Genomic DNA, 24,816 nt, shown 5'->3' on the forward strand with positions numbered 1-24,816 from the left:
TTGTATATCATTAGGAAACACAAGGGGTAATCTAGGAGTGCCCCCCGGGAGACATCTCCCGTCACGCAGGGTGCAGTCGCACCTCCACAGATCTCCAGTATCAGCTCTTGATACTGGTAATGGCTCAAAAAGGCCACCACTTACGGGCTATTCATGCCCGTGCCACCTTTTGGGTGGCTTAATCTTCATCAATCAATCATCAATCTTAGGAGTGCCCCCCGAAAGAAGACATGAAGACGACCACCTGGACATAACGACCCTTACAACCTATGTACTCAACGACAAGCCTCTTAATAAAACACTCAACAGATCACCTTAAACTATATAGATCACCTTAATCTATATAGATCAGCTTAATCCAAGCTTAAAGTAAGCCGCACATGCAAACAATAATGTCATACGTATCTTGAGGTTATCTTGATATGATTTCGGGGCTTTTTTTAGTGTCCCCGCGGCCCGGTCCTCGACCAGGCCTCCACCCCCAGGAAGCAGCCCGTGACTAACACCCAGTTACCTATTTTACTGCTAGGTAACAGGGGGCATAGGGTGAAAGAAACTCTGCCCAATGTTTCTCGCCGGCGCCTGGGATCGAACCCAAGACCACAGGATCACAAGTCCAGTGTGCAATCCGCTCGGCCGACCGGCTCCCGATAGCTGCATATATTAACCGGCTGACCTCCTTTGCTGAGGCTATGACTGAAAAACGGGTTTTGTTTTGTAAATATCGGCCAGCCTAACCGGTCAAGCCGGCGATGAACCTGTTTACAGGTTAAGTGTTCCGTCCTACCGCTAGGTGGTGCTGCTGTAAACCCTGTCCTCACATTTGATCCACAGCCATTTGATTCGAGGTCATCACGAAGTCCACTCTGCCACCATACCAGTCGATTGAGAGTCGAGAGGCGGGACCCAAGAGCCGTAGCTCATGCCCCGCCAATACACCCAGGCGAGCATACACCAAACAAGGCCATACAGATGAGCCAAGCAACTAACAGACTATTAACTACCTGCACCCTCCCAAAGACCTTCCCCGAGGGCAATAGCAGTCTCGCCCGACAAAGACACCACAAAACTGGTTTCTTCTTTCCGTTAACAACTCACTAATCAATAAACAAGATTCCCAGAGACGCAAGGGACCTAACTATCCCCCCCCCTCCCCCCCTCAAACCACCACTAGGCTTGTTTCATTCTTAGGGGATGGGATGGGACGGAGGGAAGGGAATGGTGCTCAACCACTTATGGACGGTTGGGGATTGAACGCCGACCTGCATGAAGCGAGACCGTCGCTCTACCGTCCAGCCAAAGTGGTTGGGCTGACGTACTAATTATCAAACCTATTTCCGACTACACCGTGTATTTAATCAGCCAAGCCAATTAACGCGAGCTTGGGGCTAGTGCATTACTCCCACAGAGCCCAGGCACCACTCCTGTGCCAGGTAAGTCCACTACGGGCTCACCATAGCCCGTGCTACTTGCAACTTTCTTCCAGGTAGCGAATCTTTAACAACAACAACTACTCCCACAGCCCCCACAGAGAAGGTTAACAATTAGCAAATAATCTACGACCCCAACAGCGTCGTTCCCGCCCTAATGACCGCTGGCAATCAGTCTCTGGTAGAAACTATCTCAAGGAATGAGCATTAGGCAAAGTGTATCTCAACTCCGCCACTCCCGAGACCACACTTGAGAGAATGAGAGAGAGAGAGAGAGAGAGAACCACAGGGTTATCCAAGGCATCCCAGACGACCTTGGATTTGGATGCTGGAGCACTATCTCCCCACCCCCCCAACCCCCCAAACCCACCGCGGCGGTTCTCAACACCAAGTGAAGCCATCTCGGTAACTACCACCAATAACCAACTACTGACCAAACTTGGTCTACACATTAAACACACACAGAAAGAATATTTTCAGTGTCAGAGTAGTTAACAAATGGAATGCATTAGGCAGTGATGTGGTGGAGGCTGACTCCATACACAGTTTCAAATGTAAATATGATAGAGCCCAGTAGGCTCAGGAACCTGTACACCAGTTGACTGACGGGACCAAAGAGCCAGAGCTCAACCCCCGCAAGCACAACTATGCAAGTACTTACAAGAATCAATTATAACTCAACAATCACCAACAACATAAAAGCGATTCCAGAACTTTTAAAGAATCTGAAACATTAAAAATAAAAATAATAATTACTAAACATGGAGGGTATCGACGCAGTTGGCCACACCCTTGAAAACCATCCTGTCAGCTTCACAAAAAAAGAAAAAAAAAGCAAGCTTCCTGTCGCCCCCCCCCCATTAACCCCCCCTACACAACCCTCCCAACACCCAGACAGACATCCCCCCTCCTCCTCTCCCCTCTCCCCACACCAGACAACCTTGGCATTTCAACAAGTCTCCCCTCAATCTCAAACATTATCAAGGAAAACAAAACTAAACTGCCAAAGAGAAGCCTAATGTCAGCTGATAATACTTAAGATATGGTCTCATTCATCACGTTTTCTTACGAGGGAGAAAATGGAGTCTGGTAAGTATATATCTTTGTTCTTCAGGAAATGTTATATTATAGTTTTGAGAGTAAGTATATGGAGATGTTATAGTTAGGATTATATTGATATTATATAGAATGTCAACAAAACACTGACATTGCACGATTCGAATCAGAATAGACATGATCACGACATACAACATACTTAAGACAGACACAAACGGTCCAGCATGGGTAGCACATTATAAGAACACCTCATATGGACCGCCCGGAAACAAGTATACAGTAAAATAGATGAGAAAGGAAGAGATTGGAAGACGAAAACGAGAGAATAGATTTAAGGCAGCGACTAACTATTCACATTTACGAAAATAGTTAAAAAAAACAAATCAATATAGAGCAAAAGGACCGTCTCCCAAGAGCTAAAGCCTGATCCCAAAACACGCATTCAAGTTCACCCCCCAACCACCACCACACACACACACACACAAACCCGATGACCTTGTTTAAACACGTCCAAGACACACGCACATACACACGCACACAGGTAACGGTAGAACCCAACTACCATCACCTGGGAGCTCATTTCTCTACCAACTACGTGTATGGTGGTAGTTAAATTCTCGCTCCAATAGCCTGACATCTGTTCCCATGGTTCCGGGCTTGGGTATCCGGCGCCCAGGCAGTCCCAGGCAGGCCAGGCAGGCAGGCAGGCAGGCAGGCAGGCAGGCAGGCAGGCAGGCAGGCAGGCAGGCAGGCAGGCAGGCAGGCAGGCAGGCAGACAGGCAGGCAGACAGACAGGCAGACAGGCAGACAGCAAGCCAGTCAGCCAGATAGACAAGCAATATCTTCATAGTAACCACCCATGGTTATCAAACAAGCACAAACGTCCGCATCTTGACAGCAGTGAATGGGAGAACACTGCGGTAAGGGGGGTGTAAGGGGCCTGGGGGGGGAGAAATGGGGAAGAGGGGAGGTAACTAAGGGGTAATAGAGGGGAAAAGGGAGGGAGGGGGTGTTGAGGAGGAGAGGTGAGGGGGGGAGTGGGGGAGGGAACCGGTTTAAGTGGTCGATCCCAACGATAAACCAATTAAATTCGGTTTAATTCGCTGGCATTACTATAATTTGTAGTTTAATTAGTTCATTATTGTACCCGATAACCATCCTGTGGAACCAGGAACAAATAAGTACGAATTGCTCCACAATAATGGAACAATCCAACGATTGTCCGAGAAACAGCCTTGTAAGGGAGCATTTAACATATATAGAACCATTTCCCTCCTCCCCAACCCCTCCCTTCCCCCCCCCCCCCCGCACCTTCGCTACTAGTTTAATTTTCCGTCAATAGATGGCGCTATCATGGCGTTTCTCACCCCCACGATTTATCAAGCACTTCCGCACATTACACACAGACATCACAACAGCGTGATTGCATCAAAGGAACAAATCCACAAGAATGTGTGGCTCCCAGCGTCTAGGATGCTCTCGGACGTAGGTTCGAATCCCCGTCACGGCCCGTGTAGATTTGTTCATTTCCGTACATCTTTCCTCAATCATGGCGACTTTTTTTATATTAAATGGTTTACGGCGCAACGAGGTTGTTTCAAAACTGTAATAACATTCGGTTGAGAGGTTTCCAAGCTCGCAAACTGTTTACTATAAAATTAAACAATGCCACCATGGTTAGAGAGAGATGTACAGGTTTCGGAAATGCTTTATATACACATCCTGCACCAGAAGCATGAGAGGACAGCTCTGCTTCAAGTACTCAAACCTTTCAACCATGTCTTCCCAGTTGTACTCATCTGCATCATGAGAGCAAGCATGTACTCCCACACTTGCGTGAGTGAGTGCGTGCGTGCGTCGCGTGCGTGTGCGCGTGCGTGCACTCCCACAATGCAACTATATAGCCAGGGACCTAAGCGGAAGCTGCAGATGTGTCATTGAATCGGGAGAGTATATTAGACAAAAGATTGGAATGAACAAAAAAAGAAGAATCAGAATTCCATTCATAAGTTTAAGACAAGCTACGCTGCACCCATGGGCCCAAGAGTCATTGCTTTGGTTGCCTGTAAAATGGCGGTGGGGGTCCAGGAGCTGAAGCTCGATCCCTTTACCACATACAACTCATTCACCCACCAGCCCCACCCACTCACACAATGTTCCCCGCAGCCGTCTCTGAAACACCACAGACCTCGGGCCACGTGGGTCAATGTTTACAAACAAAGTGGGCAGTGCACCCTGGTGGCGAGAATCACAAGCTGCCTCCCGATGTAAACACAAGATGAATCAAGTCGCCAGCCCGCACAGGCAAGACAAATGATTCACATCTCAATTGTTTACGGTGCAAGAACGGGTGGCCTGGGAACGTGCAGAGAACGCCGACCCGCAGCTGCGGCGTTCACATCACTGATATTTTTGGCACTGATACAAGGTCGGGTTTTCGAGATTGCAAAATCCCTCAAAAAGAAACTTCTCCTCCTCCCCCCAAAGTGGATCCTGACTGGCATAATTCAAACCATTACAGACGCTACAGGAGGGGAAGGTTGTGCTCAGCCCATTACGATAATCTTTTAGTAACTAATCAAGAATACAGCATTTAGTTACAAAATTATGGGTTACAGTTACTTAGCCTATCATAGGAGTCTAACCTTTCCCCACTACCCTGTCCATGCGGGACAGACTAAAATGTATACAAGCTGGTTAGCATTGTATACACGGACACAGACAGCCCCGCTCCTGTGCCAGGTAAGTCCACTACGGGCTCACCATAGCCCGTGCTACTTGCCCCGCTCCTGTGCCAGGTAACTTTTTTAGTGTCAGAGTGGTTGACAAATGGAATGCATTAGGAAGTGATGTGGTGGAGGCTGACTCCATACACAGTTTCAAGTGTAGATATGATAGAGCCAAGTAGGCTCAGGAACCTGTACACCAGTTGATTGACGGTTGAGAGGCGGGACCAAAGAGCCAGAGCTCAACCCCTGCAAGCACAATTAGGCGAGTACACACACACACACACACACACACACACACACACACACACACACACACACACACACACACACACACACAGTTTATCAACCCCGACAAACAGAGTTCCAACAAAAAAAAAAAAAACACACAAGGCGGAAATAGCGGAAGCTTCTGGTTTTTCGCTTGGTTAGTGACGGACGAGGTGTTTGGAAGAGGGGGAGTGATGGACATGCAGGAGAGGGGTGCTGTGGGGGTAGAACTTGAGCTATGAAGGTTGGTGTTAAGAAGGGAGAGTGCTTACGGGCTCACCATAGCCCGTGCTACATGGACACTTCGTTCTGAGTAGCTAAATCTAAAAACAACAACAACGGGAGAGTGGATTACGGGTTATTCATGCCCGTGCCACCTCTTGGGTGGCTTAATCTTTATCAATACTTTCCTTTCCTGTCGTCTCCTTCCCTTCATAACATCGTGTGACTGATTTCAGTCTATCTTAACAACGTAAGATAGCTTAAGATAACCGAGTCGTGTAGCCTAGCCTAAGATAATGAGTCGTGTAGCCTAGCCAAAGATAACCGAGTCGAGTAGCCTAGCCAAAGATAACCGAGTCGTGTAGCCTAGCCAAAGATAATCGAGTCGTGTAGCTTAGCCTAAGATAATCGAGTCGTGTAGCCTAGCCAAAGATAATCGAGTCGTGTAGCCTAGTTAAGAGACCAGAACGCAATGGTTGGTGGATTCTGATTGAATTTCACGCTACAAGTTCTGAATGTCATCAGTCTGGGTGAAGATCAGGGGCAGATGGCCTTCCACCTAATTACATCTCCTCCCAATTACCTTGTTGTCAATCTTCACGTGTTTGCGAGTTCCTTTTCATAACTTCGAATAGATTTTGTGACCCTTTGTTTCTCCTGTTCACCACGCATGCGTGTGCGCAAGTGCGTGTATGAGAGGGGAAGGGGATTGAGTAGGCACATGATTATTTATACTAACTGCTTTGTGTCTTATGTTACGTCTTAAGAATGCCTAGGTACCTGTAGCCTCCTACAACCCCAACCTCTTCCTTGTCGTTCTCCGTTACCGAGCAGTCAAGCGATCAACCACACGTGCGCGGGACTGTGTATTTGAGCGCGTGTTCTTGCGCGCGTTCTTGTCTTTGTGCGGGCTGTCTTGCGCGCTCCTAAGCCAACAAAAAAACCAATAGAACAAGAAAACAGAATAGCGGGAGCGTGCTGGGGGAGGCAGGGTAAATACAGGGGGGTTTAGTGGGGGTTTAGAGAGAAGGGGTATATACAGGGAGGTGTGGGAAAGGTGTGTAGGGGGTGTAGGGGTGACTGGTGTAAGTGGAGTAACTGACTTGTGACTGGACGTGAGGTCAGCTCCATAGTTAACAGACCGACGGAGCTTTGCCGGTTATGCTAACAACGGTAGAGCGAATACCGTAACTCGCGTTTGGCCAAACGTCTGCCAACGGCATACCAGTCAGTAACGATTCACACGCATCTTTGAGGCATTAACAGCCAAACTACACCGCAGGAGATAAGTCGACGACGTTTAGGTCCGTACCTGGACCATTATATCAAGTTGTATGGTCCAAGACGGACCGAAACGTCGTCTCTTAATCTTCTGGTGTATCGTTTGGTTATCAGATCTTCAGCCACGTTATTGTGACTCATCGTCTGCTTAACGACCATATACGACTGAGAATGTCGGGTTGGCTGCATTTTTCAGGACTGTCGGAAAGCCTTCAACACTGTCCAGTACAGAGAGACTCGTACACAAACATGTGTTGAACTGGGCGACACTACAGGGATCAGTGCTAGGTCCCAAACTGTTTCTCATATTTCAATGACTTTATAGGACCCCGGAGCAGACGAGGCCCCTCAGACTAGCCGGGGCAGACGAGGTTATCTTGAGGTTATCTTGAGATGATTTCGGGGCTTTAGTGTCCCCGCGGCCCGGTCCTCGACCAGGCCTCCACCCCCCAGGAAGCAGCCCGTGACAGTTGACCAACACCCAGGTACCTATTTTACTGCTAGGTAACAGGGGCATAGGGTGAAAGAAACTCTGTCCATATTTTCTCGCCGGCGCCTGGGATCGAACCCAGGACCACAGGATCACAAGTCCAGTGTGCTGTCCGCTCGGCCGACCGGCTCCCTGGCCCTTATAGAAATTAAAATGACAGGCGAATCAGTCAAGTTAATGGTGTCAGACTGGATTGGTGACCATGAGCCGCCTCAGCCATAAACTGACAGACTCACATCAACACTGTACACAAATCTGGCGAACATTCGGGTTTAAAACCTGTCAGAGCGTTGAGCAACACCTACGTCAGACCAGGACTGGAATATGAAGGCCTTGTGGAATTTACACATAAAGGTTGATCCTTGAGCACTCGGCGCAAGCTAAACCTCACCATGATGGAGAGAGAAAATGAGGAGACATGATCACAACATACCTATCAGAGCGACGAGAAAGTATAGATGGAACCCGTACATTCGTATGAGCTAGAGAGACGTAAGGAGGCTCTCGTCTGGTAAAAGTATAATTAAAAAGAGAGGAGTAAAGTGGAGACACTTCAAGTTAATTCCAGTTTCTAATGGCTTTAACACAAATCAATAGCTTCTTGTTTAAGATTCGCTACCCGGAACAAAAAGTTCCAAGTAGCACGGGCTATGGTGAGCCCGTAGTTGGAAATGACAATATGGTGCGCTTGGAAACAATTATAACAGCCAACCGGCTACTGTAAACCATTACATTGGTTTGGTTTAGTAGTTTACAGTAAAGTAGTGAGAGTACATCTACAGCAGTTAAAACCATCACATTTTCGAATCCTCGTCACGGCCCTTGTGGATTTCTTCATTTGATGCATCACGCTATTGTGATTTCTGTGTGTAGTGTAGTTAAACATCACCTTGCAAACATATAGACCAGGACACACATGTTGTTCAAGATTCGCTACCTGGAACAAAGTTCCAAGTAGCACGGGCTATGGTGAGCCCGTAGGAACACACACAAGGTGTGGCCTGTAAACCTCAAACATCAATTAAACAGAAATATCTGTGTTCTTGTACACACTCAAGTAGGTTACAGCCCCGCGGTGAGGCAGAGCCCAGAGTAATTAAGTCGTATGCAACTTGTCTTAGCAATCATCTTCAGTCATTTCACCTCAGGGATAATTACCTTGGTCAATTTGACCCGAAACAAAAATAATTGAGACAATCACCCGACTGATTTTCAACACATTTTGCCACAGGATACAGTTTGAATTTGTTTTTAAAACATGAACATTTAAATTTTTTTTTAAACCTTTCCACACACGACCTACTTTCGTTCAATTTTTATACCAATTCCAGTCTATCTCACTTGGCTTGCCAGACCAGTTTTCCTTTGCTCATAGGTGTCATTCCCTCCCCCACGCCTCACGGAAGCTCATTTCCCCATCGCAATACACGACCCATTTGCCGCGATGGAGCCGTTAACGGATTTAACTCGTAACTTTGAACCGTTAACGGATTTAACGGCTCAAAGTAAATTTCCCCGCATAGATGGAATCATTTTAAACTCGGGGAGGGGGAAGGCGTTTTCGTAGGATGTCGGATCGCAAGCGGACGGCTGCAAGTCGGATTCATTTCGGCAAGGTGACTTCAATTGTGTCATTGTTTCCTGAAGGTTACATTCGGAGACTATTTTTTTTGCCTATGTAAACACGTATTCAGAGTGTCTTATGTGCTCTCGAGTGTAAAACAATTTTTATGCTAATTGCAGGACGTCTTTTCAATGTCGTACATGCCATTCGGGGAAATATACATACTGGGGAATCCGGATTCAGTTGGATTTGTATAAACCCCCACAGCCTTCGAGTGTTGCCATATCGACAGTCATGCTTGTGATTTATATAAGTATGGCGTCCTCTGATCCTTCTCCCGCCAAGCATAGAAAACGCATCCGGATTCCACAGTGCGTATCACCGAACCGTTGGACATGTTTACGTTCGTGGAAACGGGTATGCCTACGCCTGCCAGAAATGCGGATTAAACATCGGATCTATCGTCCATAAAGGCGGCCATTTTACGAGTTGATAGTACACCTATGTGGAAATCCCGCCTCCACTCCAAGCAACAGCTTCGTGGACCAATCTCTCACAAGTGAAGCTTGGCCTCGGGCCGGGCTTGGGGAGTAGAAGAACTCCCAGAACCCCATCAACCAGGTATCAACCAGGTATCAAAGAGAGATGACAACATCGTGTAAAATGACTAGACAGTCAAAAAGGGATTTGAAAAATTGCCGTTAAAATTTAACCCAGCTGAATGCAAAGTTACGAGTATAGGAACAGGATTGAGACGACCTGCAAGTTATGAAGAGAGATTCTTGCTTCAGAAAAGTACTTGGGAGTCGACATGTCCCTAAATCTAACGCCAGAAGCACACATTAGAAGGATCAAGACAGGAGCATCAGTCATTCTGGCCAACGTTCGTCAATCCTCCACAATTTTTTTTTTGTGATATATACAAGAGTTGTTACATTCTTGTACAGCCACTAGTACGCGTAGCGTTTCGGGCAGGTCCCTGGAATACGATCCCCGCCGCGAAGAATCGTTTTTTCATCCAAGTACACATTTTACTGTTGCGTTAAACAGAGGCTACAGTTAAGGAATTGCGCCCAGTAAATCCTCCCCGGCCAGGATACGAACCCATGACATAGCGCTCGCGGAACGCCAGGCGAGTGTCTTACCACTACACCACGGAGACTAAATCTGGAAAATGGTTTCATCTGAAGGCTATATCCAGCCTGTGCGAGATACTAGTATATGCAACTCCACAATAGAACCTTTCACCGAAAAAAAGAACAAGTAAAACTTGTAAAAAAAGTCCATAGACGTGCACAACGAGGCTTAACCCTCAGCTGAAGGACTTGAGCTACAAGGAAAGATTGAGGGAAATGAGCTTTTAACACACTTGAGGAGGAACAGGGAGACATGATAACGATATACAAGATCCAAAAGTAGATTAAATACACAAAGGACGAATGTTAAAAGTTATGACCCGCAGAACGAGTTCTTAACTAGGTCCTAACGGGATATATGGGAAACAGTTACAAACGAGTCATACCATAAGAACTTCAGTGTCAAAGTCGTCAATAACTGCACTGGATTACACAATTAATAGTTCTAGTTAACTATCTACAACGTTAAATATACATGCAAGAAAAACATGGAAACGGAGTCAATGCATTTAGACCTTCCTAAAGGCGAGACCAAGAGCTAAGTTGTGGTCCCCTGCAAGCGCATCTAAGCCAGTACATCTAGGAGAGTACACAACCAGAGTGGTTGACAAATGGAATGCATTAGGAAGTGATGTGGTGGAGGCTGACTCCATACACAGTTTCAAGTGTAGATATGATAGAGCCCAGTAGGCTCAGGAACCTGTACACCTGTTGATTGACAGTTGAGAGGCGGGACCAAAGAGCCAGAGCTCGACCCCCGCAAACAACTTGGCGAGTACAGCGCAACTGTGATACCTCCTAACTACCCCTCGTTCCCCTTGCCTAAAACCCTCATTCCCCTCCCCTGAAGGGCCCTACAGGACCTCGTTTTGGTTCCCATTGGTTGCCACAAGGGCAATTCCAAGGTCTGACGAGGTCCCAATGACCAATTACTTACCCAACCCAAAGCTGAAGAACACGGGCTAACAATAACACCCTTTGGGATTATCACCATCATTGCACCTCGACTCGAGCCTGGCATCGGGTCGGGCTTATCTTGAGACGATTTCGGGGCTTTTTAGTGTCCCCGCGGCCCGGTCCTCGACCAGGCCTCCGCCCCCAGGAAGCAGCCTGTGACAGCTGACTAACACCCAGGTACCTATTTTACTGCTAGGTAACAGGGCATAGGGTGAAAGAAACTCTGCCCATTGTTTCTCGCTGGCGCCTGGGATCGAACCCAGGACCACAGGATCACAAGTCCAGCGTGCTGTCCGTTCGGCCGACCGGCTCCCTTGGTTTGGGGAGTAGACGAACTCCCAGAACCCCATCAAGCAGGTCCCAGCAGACCTCTACTAGTCTACAACTTGGCCATACACCACTAGCTATTAAAGCCACGACAAGAGCCTACTGACCAACCAGCAAGTATACTCTGTGTATACACAGATGCGAGGTATACTATGTACGTGATAGGTTACTATGTGTCCCCAAGCCCCGTTCCACCTGCCCAGATGGCAAGACAAAACATCTCTCACACAATCACGGCCTGACGTCACGCGCGGCGCGCCACTCTCCAGAAAATATCAACCCGGAAAGGAAAAAATCGAGAAAATTCGTCAATGATGTTCAATTTCCGGCTTGACCGTGGCTCCGTGGTAGTAAACCATTACTTTACGTGCCTCCAAGACCGTGCCACCTGTCCCTCGTGCTGCGAGGTATATAATCTGTTCGTACGATCTGACCTTTACGGGCTCACCATAGCCCGTGCTACTGGAAACTTATTGTTCTGAGTAGCGAATCTTAAACAACATCTGACCTTCGAGAGACGGCACCATTCCCGTGCTAGGTAAGTCCACTACGGGCTCGCCATAGCCCGTGCTACTTGCCCCGCTCCTGTGCCAGGTAAGTCCACTACGGGCTCACCATAGCCCGTGCTACTTGCCCCGCTCCTGTGCCAGGTAAGTCCACTACGGGCTCACCATAGCCCGTGCTACTTGCCCCGCTCCTGTGCCAGGTAAGTCCACTACGGGCTCACCATAGTCCGTGCTACTTGCCCCGCTCCTGTGCCAGGTAAGTCCACTACGGGCTCACCATAGCCCGTGCTACTTGCCCCGCTCCTGTGCCAGGTAAGTCCACTACGGGCTCACCATAGTCCGTGCTACTTGCCCCGCTCCTGTGCCAGGTAAGTCCACTACGGGCTCACCATAGTCCGTGCTACTTGCCCCGCTCCTGTGCCAGGTAAGTCCACTACGGGCTCACCATAGTCCGTGCTACTTGCCCCGCTCCTGTGCCAGGTAAGTCCACTACGGGCTCACCATAGTCCGTGCTACTTGCCCCACTCCTGTGCCAGGTAAGTCCACTACGGGCTCACCATAGTCCGTGCTACTTGCCCCGCTCCTGTGCCAGGTAAGTCCACTACGGGCTCACCATAGCCCGTGCTACTTGCCCCGCTCCTGTGCCAGGTAAGTCCACTACGGGCTCACCATAGCCCGTGCTACTTGCCCCGCTCCTGTGCCAGGTAAGTCCACTACGGGCTCACCATAGCCCGTGCTACTTGCCCCGCTCCTGTGCCAGGTAAGTCCACTACGGGCTCACCATAGCCCGTGCTACTTGCCCCGCTCCTGTGCCAGGTAAGTCCACTACGGGCTCACCATAGCCCGTGCTACTTGCCCCGCTCCTGTGCCAGGTAAGTCCACTACGGGCTCATCATAGCCAGTGCTACCTGGAACTTTTGTTCACAGTAGGTGAATCTTAGACGACAACATACTAGGAGACAAGCCTATTCAGTAACAGTTTATATCCTTAAAACATAGTAATTACGAAGCAACATTACTTCGTTACTTGAAAGCAACAGCTGCATCCCCACAAGGAACAGCTAAGCAAGTGCTCCTGGCTTTCTCTGATCTTTAAGTAACACCAAAGCATTACTTTTGGCCCTCAGGGTTACTACTGCTACACTTTAAGGAACGGTCTGTAAATAACTTGAGATATTCAGGTTCTGAAGTTGAGCAACTACGGTATAGGTTAAGTAATAATTGTAAATAAGAAGCAATAAGATGCTTATCTTAACATACTAAGAAGGTTAGGTGAGGTCGGTGTTTTCTATGAAGCTTTTCAAGGTAAACTAAAATATTCACAATCAATTATTACGTCACATACGCACTTATTAAATAAGCCAATATTGACTATAAGCAAGTGCGAGAACGGGTTGACTACTAACAAAACGTTTGGTCTCCAATGGCAGCCAGGCGGTTGGTACTAGTTTCACCCAATTTTGCAGGGGGAATGGTCTCGGGTACGGGGCGGACATAGGACCCACCGTATAGATGAGAGTGCGGGGTGGCCAGGGGAGAGAGACCCGGGCACAGCCGGGTCCCCCCCTAGTATTATACACATGTAAACATTTGCATGCGCACGTGTTGATACAACGTTGTGTATTAGCAGGTGTTTGCGTCTGGTCGTCAGCCTCTAGAGCTTGCAACCACATACTCACTCACCCGTTGACAGCCACAGACAGCCAGCCTGGGCAGGCAACACTTCCCCTACTGTAAGGGAGAAACTTGCTTCTGTCTTAGACATAATCAGTATGCCCTACGCATGAGAGAGACAGACAGACAGCAGAGACAAAGCAGAGACACAAGACAGCCAGAGAGAGACAGCCAGACAACCAGAGACCACAAGACAGCCAGAGACAGACAACCAGAGACACAGACACACACAGAGCAGAGGGTAAACTTGGTTTACCTAGCGTTATGGGGGTAGGTTAAGTCGACCCCTCAAGGTGAGTGGTAATTGCTCCACACACGGAAATGGCTCCACCCCGTTGCTTCTGTTTACTTCCAAACAGCTGATCGGCTCGCCAGTAATGGGAGTTGTTTTTACAAGTTCATTGACATCAAAGCCACTGAACATGTTTGTTTGTAATAATCTAATGGTTACAGATTATTACAAACATTGTTACCTACTCTTTATCACATTATTACATCAATTATTACATCAATATGGTCAGGTTAAGTAAAGGTCACTGAGATAAGGTTTGTTTAGGTTTCATTACATTTGGTTAGGTTAAAACAGTATTGACTGAAATATGGAATTCTAAAACTATTTTAGTGTACCCGAGAATACAGATACGAATAGCTTAAGTATACATTTAAATTTGTTATCCGTAAACAAATACATAAAACTACAAAATAACACGACCACCTTTCCCCAAGTTTGACAAATTGAAAATAAACATCTATTTATAGATACGAGAAAATACTGATGTTACTGGACTTAACACTAGGAAAGAGACATGACTAAGGACGTGCCAAATACCGAATATTTGATAGGTTAAGAAGAATATGTTACGAGGCTTATCATGAATAACAGAATAACGAAAAGACACGATTGCTAGGAACGTAAAAATGGACGAAACTGAACGACAGAGAAATTTCTATACAAGATACAATAACTATATAATTGAAAGCCTAGTCGCTGCCATAGACCCCCCTGCCCCCCCCCACACATCAAAATTTCCCAAAATTATAACACTAATCAAATGTATGACGAGCATCCCAATTTGAAGAAACTTAACCGGCAGTCACACTTCAGGAAAAAATGATTACGAAACACCCCGTCTAGATTATACGATTATTCGCTTGCAATTACAGGGAATTATATGCAAACTTGGCGCTCGATGATGTGTGAGATTAAGTGTCGTTGATGAAGGTGAATGGTGAGGATGATGATGTGTTGTGTATTATGATGTTGAATGTGGTATAAGGGACGAGGCTATCACTATATTCGTCCGAGGCCAAGAGACGGGAAAAGACAGAAGAGTGACTAGAGTAGGAAAGACGGGGGAGGAAAAAACAGTGATAGGGAAAAAAGGGGCAAAAGCCGAAGGGGAAAAATAGGTAGATCTCTCTCAAAACAATCATTTAAGCTTGACCAGCCGTGAGACACATCGCCAGTATGATCAGTAACACACAGCTGAAATATCTATCCTCATTGGATTTCTCGCATTGTAAAAAACAGCAAAATTTGAGAAAATAGAGAAAATCTTGTTACTGAATTTATGAATACTAAATGGCTGAGGTGAGGCGAAGGCCTCTCAATGCTAAGATAAAAGGCCCAGTATATATATGTATGTATATATATATATTATATATATATATATGTCGTACCTAGTAGCCAGAACGCACTTCTCAGCCTACTATGCAAGGCCCGATTTGCCTAATAAGCCAAGTTTTCATGAATTAATTGTTTTTCGACTACCTAACCTAACCTAACCTAACCTTTTCGGCTACCTAACCTAACCTAACCTATAAAGATAGGTTAGGTTAGGTTAGGTAGGGTTGGTTAGGTTTGGGCATATATCTACGTTAATTTTAACTTCAATAAAAAAAAATTGACCTCATACATAATAAAATGGGTAGCTTTATCATTCTATTAGAAAAAAATTACAGAAAATATATTAATTCATGAAAACTTGGCTTATTAGGCAAATCGGGCCTTGCATAGTAGGCTGAGAAGTGCGTTCTGGCTACTAGGTACGACATATATATATATATATATATATATTGGTAAGAAACATCAAGATTTTTTAGCACTGAATTTCCCAAATATTTGATGTAGCCTAATAAACAGGATGGGCGAGACGGCCTAGGCTTGAAATGTTCAGAAAGAACAGGAACCTGACTAGAGGGTATGGTAGAAATGTTCATATTGAACACCAGTAAGGTAAGGCCAGAGATATATTGGCCTAAGTGGCTACCTCTCCGGTATAAATAATGAACCCGTACACATAATAGCACTGATTAAAGCAGGTGTCTGGGATGCTCTCTGACGTAGGTTCGAATCCTCGTCACGGCCCTTCTGGATTTGTTCAATAATGAACCAAGTTAGGAGGTACGAGTGTAGTTCAAATACAAACAAAAAAACATGAATTATACACAATTTATAAAACTTTTTATCGCCAGAAGTTTTTTTTTTTTTTTTTTTTTTTTTTTTGAGATATATATACAAGAGTTGTTACATTCTTGTAGAGCCACTAGTACGCGTAGCGTTTCGGGCAAGTCCCTGGAATACGATCCCCTGCCGCGAAGAATCGTTTTTTCATCCAAGTACACATTTTACTGTTGCGTTAAACAGAGGCTACAGTTAAGGAATTAGCGCCCAGTAAATCCTCCCCGGCCAGGATACGAACCCATGACATAGCGCTCGCGGAACGCCAGGCGAGTGTCTTACCACTACACCACGGAGACTATTTGGTTGCACAGCTCTGCAACCCACGTCATTAACCCGTTGCAACAGCCACCACCATTAAAATACCTGCATTTTGTAAGAGGAACAACACCCTTAATTACCCTTTAGGTGGGGGGCCTCGTAGCCTGGTGGATAGCGCGCAGGACTCGTAATTCTGCGGGTTCAATTCCCGCACGAGGCAGAAACAAATGGGCAAAGTTTCTCTCACCCTGAATGCCCCTGTTACCTAGCAGTAAATAGGTACCTGGGAGTTAGTCAGCTGTCACGGGCTGCTTCCTGGGGGTGGAGGCCTGGTCGAGGACCGGGCCGCGGGGACACTAAAGCCCCGAAATCATCTCAAGATAACCTCAAGATAGGTCAGTCCGTCCTCTCTAGCATTCACGACGTCAACAAACTGATGTTCTAAATTACCTGGGGGACCAGATTCACGAAGCAGTTACGCAAGTACTTACGAACGTGTACATCTTTCCTCAATCTTTGACGGCTTTGTTTACATTTATTAAACAGTTTACAAGCTTGAAAACTTGTCATTCAACTATTGTTATTGTTATAAACAGCTTCCTGGTGCTTCGGAGCTCAATAACTGTTAACTAATTGTAAACAAAGCCGTCAAAGATTGAGAAAAGATGTACAGGTTCGTAAGTACTTGCGTAACTGCTTCGTGAATCTGGCCCCTGAACCTAACCCAACCCAGGAGCCACGAATAGAAAACGCACCACGTCAATTTTTGCAATTTTTTTTAATTTTGCGCCTCGCAAAATAATAAAAAAAAAAGTTTTTCGCCTTAGGGGATTTATTTATAGGTCAAAATACAATGTACAAACTTGAATTATTATGCGAGTTCTCGTAACTAATCACGTGTGATTTTATAGGTTAATTGATAAAGATTAAGCCACCCAAGAGGTGGCACGGGCATGAATAACCCGTAATTTATAACTTATGGTAACCAACGTTATAAATGCAAGGCTTCATAAAAAAGGGTAACAGGTTCACAAATATCAATGTTTTCTATGCATTAGAGAAATAGGTTAAGTGGGTTGCTTAGGTTCGTGCGTTTAATAATACTGTAACTATTGTCACTCGTTTAAACCACCTCACATTCGACTTAAGAATGGTCCAGGACGGACCGAAACGTCATCGTCCCTTCACCTTCTAGTGTGTGGTCTGGTCAACCTCTAATTAAACCATGTCTTTTGAACCCGTATCTTGGTTGTCGGGCAGAGCGAACAAGCACTTTTCACCCACATAGGCCTACAGGCAATCCCAAAATTGCCCTCGTGCTTGTAGGCCTACGTGCCCTAATTATATAAAAATAAAACATTAAAACCACCCTCCAAAAGTTAATAATTTTTAGGGCCCCATGAAGCCTAAGGGAGCCGGTCGGCCGAGCGGACAGCACACTGGACTTGTGATCCTGTGGTCCTGGGTTCGATCCCAGGCGCCGGCGAGAAACAATGGGCAGAGTTTCTTTCACCCTATGTCCCTGTTACCTAGCAGTAAAATAGGTACCTGGGTGTTAGTCAGCTGTCACGGGCTGCTTCCTGGGGGTGGAGGCCTGGTCGAAGACCGGGCCGCGGGGACACTAAAAGCCCCGAAATCATCTCTAGATAACCTCTAGATAAGCCCTATGAATAATTTTTAGGTCCCCATTAATATTGCGGCGCTTATAATTTATTTAAACTACCGCAATTTTTATACGTACCGAATGCAATAGATTATTGCAATTATTTCATTCGCATTAAATGGAATACAATCAATGTATTTCATTTAATCCGAAGACCGGTTGAAAACAGCCACATCACACACCCCCCCGGGTAACCAGAACGACCTGAGAAAGACCTTTTGTGCCCTCTGTAATGCTTTTTTGAGCTACCGCTCACAGCACGAGTATGGGGTGCACAATAACCCAGCCGCCTCCAACAATCAACCAACCAGTTATCCTTGGACAGTTTGTCCTTAAAAAAGCTATTAACTAAAACCCGTTTTCTTTACTGTTCCTCCCGGAGCCTCAAGGTAGCGAGGAACGTCGTTGTTGTTTTAGATTTAGCTACTCAGAACGAAGTGTCCATGTAGCACGGGCTATGGCGAGCCCGTAATTTACCTGGCACAGGAGCGGGGCAAGTAGCACAGGCTAGGGTGAGCCCGTAGTGGATTTACCTGGCACAGGAGAGGTGCTGTGAGGAGCGCCTCCGCGGCGGCGACCCAAGTCTTAAGGGCTGACAAAACGGGTCGACATTCACTTATTTTTTTTCTTATGCGAGTTGTTTTTGTCAACTTTTATGACTGTCAAAATATTGAGTTACGGGTAAATTCTCAAACATTTTAGGTCAAGGATTTGTTCATTGATTAAACAATACTGTCAAAGGAAATTAGGGTAATTACATAAAATTACACTACTCTTACATTAAGGACAGTTACAGTCCCACTCCTGTGCCAGGAAACTCCACTACGGGCTCACCATAGTCCGTGCTACTTGCAACCTTTGTTCCGAATAGCTAAAACAAAACATGATCAACCGGGCTGTGATACATAGACGCGGCTACCAGCAGCCGCGTCTATGACCAGTCCAGGAAACCAAGAGGCCTGGTCAGGGACCGGGCCACAGGAGACGTTGAGCCCCGAAATCATCGCAAGGTAACCACTTCAGCTTAACTAGTTTATCACTAAAGAACAATAGTGTTTAGAGGCCTACATTAATTAATAGGCCTGAAGCCAAACCTCATTTACCCTAGTTATATATAACTATAAATCTATATAATATATAAATCAATGTTAGACCAAACATTTCTCACAGGGTAATTAAATATCTGTTAAAACACCACTGAATATAAATTTTAGAGGTCATCTGGTGGCACTGAAGATCTTGGAAAGTCGTCCTCAGAGCAACCCATCCTCCGAATTGACAGTACGATTTAATACTAAGTGTAATAAGTACACTTTCTTACTGTCATAAACAGTGCATAATTGCACTTAGGGGGCTGTTACATTTACCCAACTCCCTCCCCCGATTTAATTATCCTCGTTTTCTGTTAAGACACTCAGAATTTTAGGACGAAGATTTCATCTTCAATTGGCTATACACAAGTTTTAAATATCAGGAATTTCATTTTCAGGTTTATTAAACAACATAGATTTTATGCAAAATTTTAAAATATCCTGAGTTAATTTACATTTTATTGATATATTTTAGTTTTGTTTTATTAGTTTTATAAAACTGTAATATCAAAATAGCTATAAGTTAAGTACTAATTGTAATTAGTAAGCAATAAAATTATTATCTTCAAAAACTAAGACGGTTAGGTGAGGGTGTGGTTTTCTATTCAGTTTTTCAGGTAAACTCAAATATTCACAATATATCTGACAGTACGATTTAATACTAAGTGAAAATAAGTACAATTCCTAACTGCTATGAATAGTACATAATTGCACTTATTTGTCTTCTTACATTTACCACCCCATTTTTGGAGGACGGACTGCTCAGAGATATGACTAAGATCATTTAAGATGGTAGGAGTTCCCGCGCGTAAAATAGTAAATAGTTCCCCCCTCGAAAAATATTAAATAGTTCCCCCTCGACATTTGTGAAATGTCAACATTTGTAGTGTTCAGGGCGACCCAAAAACAAAAAAATATTGAAATACCAAAATAATATAGAAATTTAGTACCAAAAGATGGGACAAACTATAAACAGTCCTTATTTATTGAATACCTACATATCAAATTGTGAGTAAAGCGAGATACAAAAAGTTAATATAAAAACTACACATTCACAAACACGTCCATCCAATATTGTAGAAAACAGGAAAGAGAGAGAGAGAGAGAGAGGAGCAAGATCCTTGACATGTTTAGACAAGCTGCTGGTAGTGGTGGTGGTCCTGGGTGGTGGTGGTAGTGATTGTAGTGGTCCTGGGTGGTGGTAGTACTAAGTGATACTTACCTAACAACGCTAGCCTAACAGTATGTACTATTCGTGTCTGCAGAATCGAATTATTAGCTCTTGGACCTCGCCTTTCTAACCAATCTATTTTCCCTTCTATTATATCTACTACATCTATTTCTAGCGCGCGCATACCAGGAAACAGCCCATAGCAGCTAACCCCCAGGTACCTATTTACTGCTAGGTGAACAGGGGGCATCAAGGTGGAAAAACAGCCCATTTTGTTTATGCCTCAGCCTGGAATCGAACCCGGGTCATCAGGATTACGACCCCCCCCCCCCCCCGAGCCACTCAGCCGCCAGGCCCAAACATTGACATCTCTGAGCTGGCTCCCTTGGGAAGATCATTCCCAAATTAAGGAACAGCAAAGGTCCCAACACGGAGCCTCGAGGGACTCCTCTTCCAGCTTGAAACTACCTCTCTGACTCTGCTTTCTGCCCTTCAGGTATTCCCTTAACCACTTCAGTGTTTTAACAGCACCCAGGTAGCGGTGGTAGTAGTGGTTGTGGGGTGGGGGGGGTAGTAGTGGTTGTTGGGGTGGGGGGATAGTGGTGGCCGCCACCGCCACTACCACCCGCGGGCGAAGTTTGTGTCGAGTGTAGAAAGCTCTCACACCACACTTTCTGTGGCTACCATTGTGGGGAGGGTGGAACATGGTGGGGTGGGGGGGGGATGACTAGAGAATGGAGGGGGTGGTAGCCTAGTCCAAACAAACTTCAAAAACATTGACGAGAAATTGTCACGAAGCATGATGAGCTCACTAGGAGGAAACTAACACCACCAGGCGCCAATAGCCGACGTCTCTTGACAAACGAGCACAAACAATTCAGCATAAAAACAACAGTAAAATAACCGAGCAACCCCCCCCCCCCCCAAAAAAAAATATAACTTCATGCATGTAAATTGAAAAACACGACCGTGCCCAACATATCTTGCTGTTTCCCTTGCATATTTGGGTCAAGTAAATCACCCCTAGTGTGATTTACAAGTACTAATGTGTGAAAACAACCTCACTTGCCCCCTAATTTACAGACAAACACTATTCACAAACCTTTCCCCTCCCCGGGCGAGGTGAATTTCAAACTAGGTAGGGGTGAGGGGGGGGGGGGCAAGCAATAACACCCCCCCTATTACACCCTACACAATCAATCCCCCTTCCCCCCCCCCCACTTTGGCGCCTCTCCCCCTATTCCACGAAATCCCTTTGTTGAACCACTTTGGACCACGAGTGTATATAAATATTCCTGTAATTTACTATCACACACACCATGTGACAACTGTTGAATTAAAAACGTATTTGTAATGTACTAAATGATGATTATTTGCATACTATAGTGTTCAGCGAGCTAGACCCAGAGAGAGGCATAGATAGCCTAACCAGACTGATAACTTGGTCCAACAGGCTGTTGCTGCTTGGAGCTGCGTATTTACACTCCAGCGAGTCAATCTACATGTTCACCAGGACCCAGACAGACAGACAAGGACTAGCCACCTGCAGCAAATCTTTCAGGTTATGCAAATTACTAACATATAAAAAAGAAAAGAATTTGAGTATTGGCAGTAAACGTCCCGCTCAGAGAGGTTAGCCTCATCTCAGGCGAACAATTGGGCATTCGATCGTTTGAATTCTATGGCCGCTGATTGGCTGTTTGTACTCCAGGTACACCATTGGCAATTTGGGAACGTTGTCTGCCAGTGTATGTGTGTGTCTACCCTCTCTTGATATGTCTGTCGCTCAATCTCACTAAGCCTATAGCACTAGGCCTATCTGCACGTAAGGGGGGAACAGCATAGGCTGGAGGTGAGTGAGCATTAACAGGACCAGCAAGCACAGGTCCTGTTGACAGCATAATTCACCGCAGCAGACAACAGGTGGCAGCCCCGTCTCTCCCTACACAGGACTTATAGACACCGATTGTGCATACATCTAAGAATACAGAGCAAGTGAATTTTCCATGTATATTTCCCCTAGCCCTTTCTAAAGCATACATATATGCACGCCAGTTAGATTCAGCTACTCAGAACGAAATGGCCATGTAGCACGGGCTATGGCGAGCCCGTATATATACACGCTGAAACACGTCATATGACGCAGCCAAACTCACGTATAATCCCTCACCTGAACCACCTGCGAACCACACAAGCCAACAAACGCTCATGACATTAAGCACACTTTACAAAGACCTAATCACGTCGGGGATAACATGATAATCATATCTAATCCAGTGACTTAACACCCCCTTATTACCCCTCCCCCCCCCCGTTTCGGCAACCCCATTTTAGCACCTCTAACAAAAGGGGGTGAGGATGGGGGGGGGTCGACTAGTAGGTGAGTACACCTGTTAGTCCATCTGGTAATTAATACCAGGTACACTTTCCCCGCGCAGGGGTGGGAAGAGGAAAATGAGAGAGGGGGTGGGAAAGGAGTGAAAGAGGGGGAGGAGGAGGAGAGAGAAAGGTACAGAAATCTGTACAACAGCAGCAGTTACCGAGGCAAGGAAACGTTGCTACTAAAATGCCACCAATATTGCTTGGGCCTGCAACAATACAGCCTCATACAAAACCCTAGGCCTATACATCTTGTATGAACATGTTTTGCTATAATTTATGCCAATCGTAAGGAGATGGCGCTAGGCTAGTATGTCGATTTAGTAATTGATAAATATGTAGTGTAGGCTCCAGCTTAATATTGAACAGAATACAAATACCAACAGCCAAATGAATCTTAGGAGCTTCCAGGAAAACTGGTTAACACTAATACGGAGAAATAATCCCGGTACGCTTTGGTAATTCGTGTCTTTCCGCAAGCCTAATGCGTCAGAGAAAGATTTATCCTACTGTCTTTTTTTGTTCCTACAAAGACGACATCGACTCTGTCCTACATTTGCTTTTGTTCAACATTGATTTTTTTTCCATTTTAACCCCCGCAAGTCCCATACAGCGATTAACAAAAGAATTACCCCAGAATCAGAATCATTAAAAAATTGAGAGCCTAGCATTGAAATTTTTTTATTCTTTGAAATATATATATATATATATAATATAATGAATTCTATTTACGTTGGTACGTCTAAGCGTAGGCTTATGTGGTACGTCTAAATATAAGCCTATATGACCTTCAAGGTCACAGAATTACACACACAGGAAAAAAGAAGGTTGAGGAGCCTATTTTCCTAGATTGTCACAAGGTATTTGATCCTGTATCACTTACGAGAGGCTAGTAGTCAAGAGAGAGAAGCAAGCCGGGATAACAGCCAAGACCCTGAACTGGGTCAAGACAATCACCTGAAGGACTTAATCACAGACGAGGCTTAGAGCTGAAGAAAGGAAACAAGGGCTGGGGGGTCCCCTAGGGTCGATCCTGGGACCACTGCTGTTCCTAATTTATGTAAACGACCTGCCCGAGGGAAAGACTGCTCGTACATGCCAACGATTGCAGCCGACTCAGAGCTAACGAGGCGTGTAGAAGCCGAGGATTGTAATAGGTTACAGGATGACAAACTACAGGAGTGGGCAAACAAATGGTTGCTGGAATTCAATACCAGCAACTGTAAGGTAATGCCGATTGGAAGAGGTGACCAGAAGATAATTACGAGAGGACGCTAACTACACGAGTCTATATAATTTCAATATTACCTCCAGTAGTGTACACGGACACAGACACACGCACACAGACAGATATACAGACAGACACAGACACTTACCTCGCCCACAGATCCCCTCATCTCCCTCACCCTCTCCATGAAGCTGAGACAAGCGGGCCTACCACATCCTTGAAGACTCAGATCACTCTCTCACTCCTCGTTCAAATCACCACCTTAGACCCTTTAAGAAATCCTTCCTTTATCAACTAAAACCGTTTCCAATCCCAACAATATTAGGCTCCAAAGTTAGGGATTAGTTTGCTTATCCATCATTGCAATCACTTCCACAGAATTAACACGTAGTTGCAACGAGAGAATATGTCTGTATTGGACGTATCTCTGCAAGTTCTCTTAACAAATTTATAGTCCAAGAGACACAACCTCCCCCCACCACGTCTAGACACACACTGAAGTCTGACCGCCGCGCTCCTGGCGGCATTCGTCGACATTAACGACTCGACTTATAACAGCGACCGTTTTGTCATTTAAAAGATTCCAATATTCGCGGAATTCTTTATAGGGAAAACAAACTACTGTGTAAGCTGCGTAAATACCATTATACATATTCCTAAAGATACCATTGTTTGTATATATCAATCTCGACCAGTTAGCGGTTCAATAAAAGGTTAGATTATTGTTTCGAGTATTTATACATTCCGATCCACCAGTCAGGGCTGGCGGGCAGAAGTCGTTTTCCAGAAAGTGTGTATGCGTGCGTGTGTGTATGTGTATGCGTGCGTGTGTGTATGTGTGTGTGTGCGTGTATGTGTATAAGTGCGTGTGTGTGTGTGTACTCACCTAATGTGTATATGTGCGTGTGTATAAGTGTGTGTGT

At 45.5% G+C, this 24,816-nt stretch overlaps 1 protein-coding gene across 1 annotated transcript in view; it reads right to left on the reverse strand.

Moving 5' to 3' along the window:
* Positions 1-24,560, reverse strand: part of DAAM (disheveled-associated activator of morphogenesis-like protein) — a 112,398-nt gene extending 87,838 nt beyond the window's left edge. Inside the window, exon 1 of the mRNA XM_069309576.1 lies at positions 24,390-24,560. Coding sequence (XP_069165677.1) covers positions 24,390-24,545 — 156 coding nt within the window. The 5' untranslated portion in view covers positions 24,546-24,560. The remainder of the gene's footprint in view (positions 1-24,389) is intronic.
* Between the last annotated feature and the right edge of the window lie 256 nt (positions 24,561-24,816).

This window comes from Procambarus clarkii, chromosome 65 (genome assembly GCF_040958095.1).
Source record: "Procambarus clarkii isolate CNS0578487 chromosome 65, FALCON_Pclarkii_2.0, whole genome shotgun sequence".
Classification (NCBI taxonomy): domain Eukaryota; kingdom Metazoa; phylum Arthropoda; class Malacostraca; order Decapoda; family Cambaridae; genus Procambarus; species Procambarus clarkii.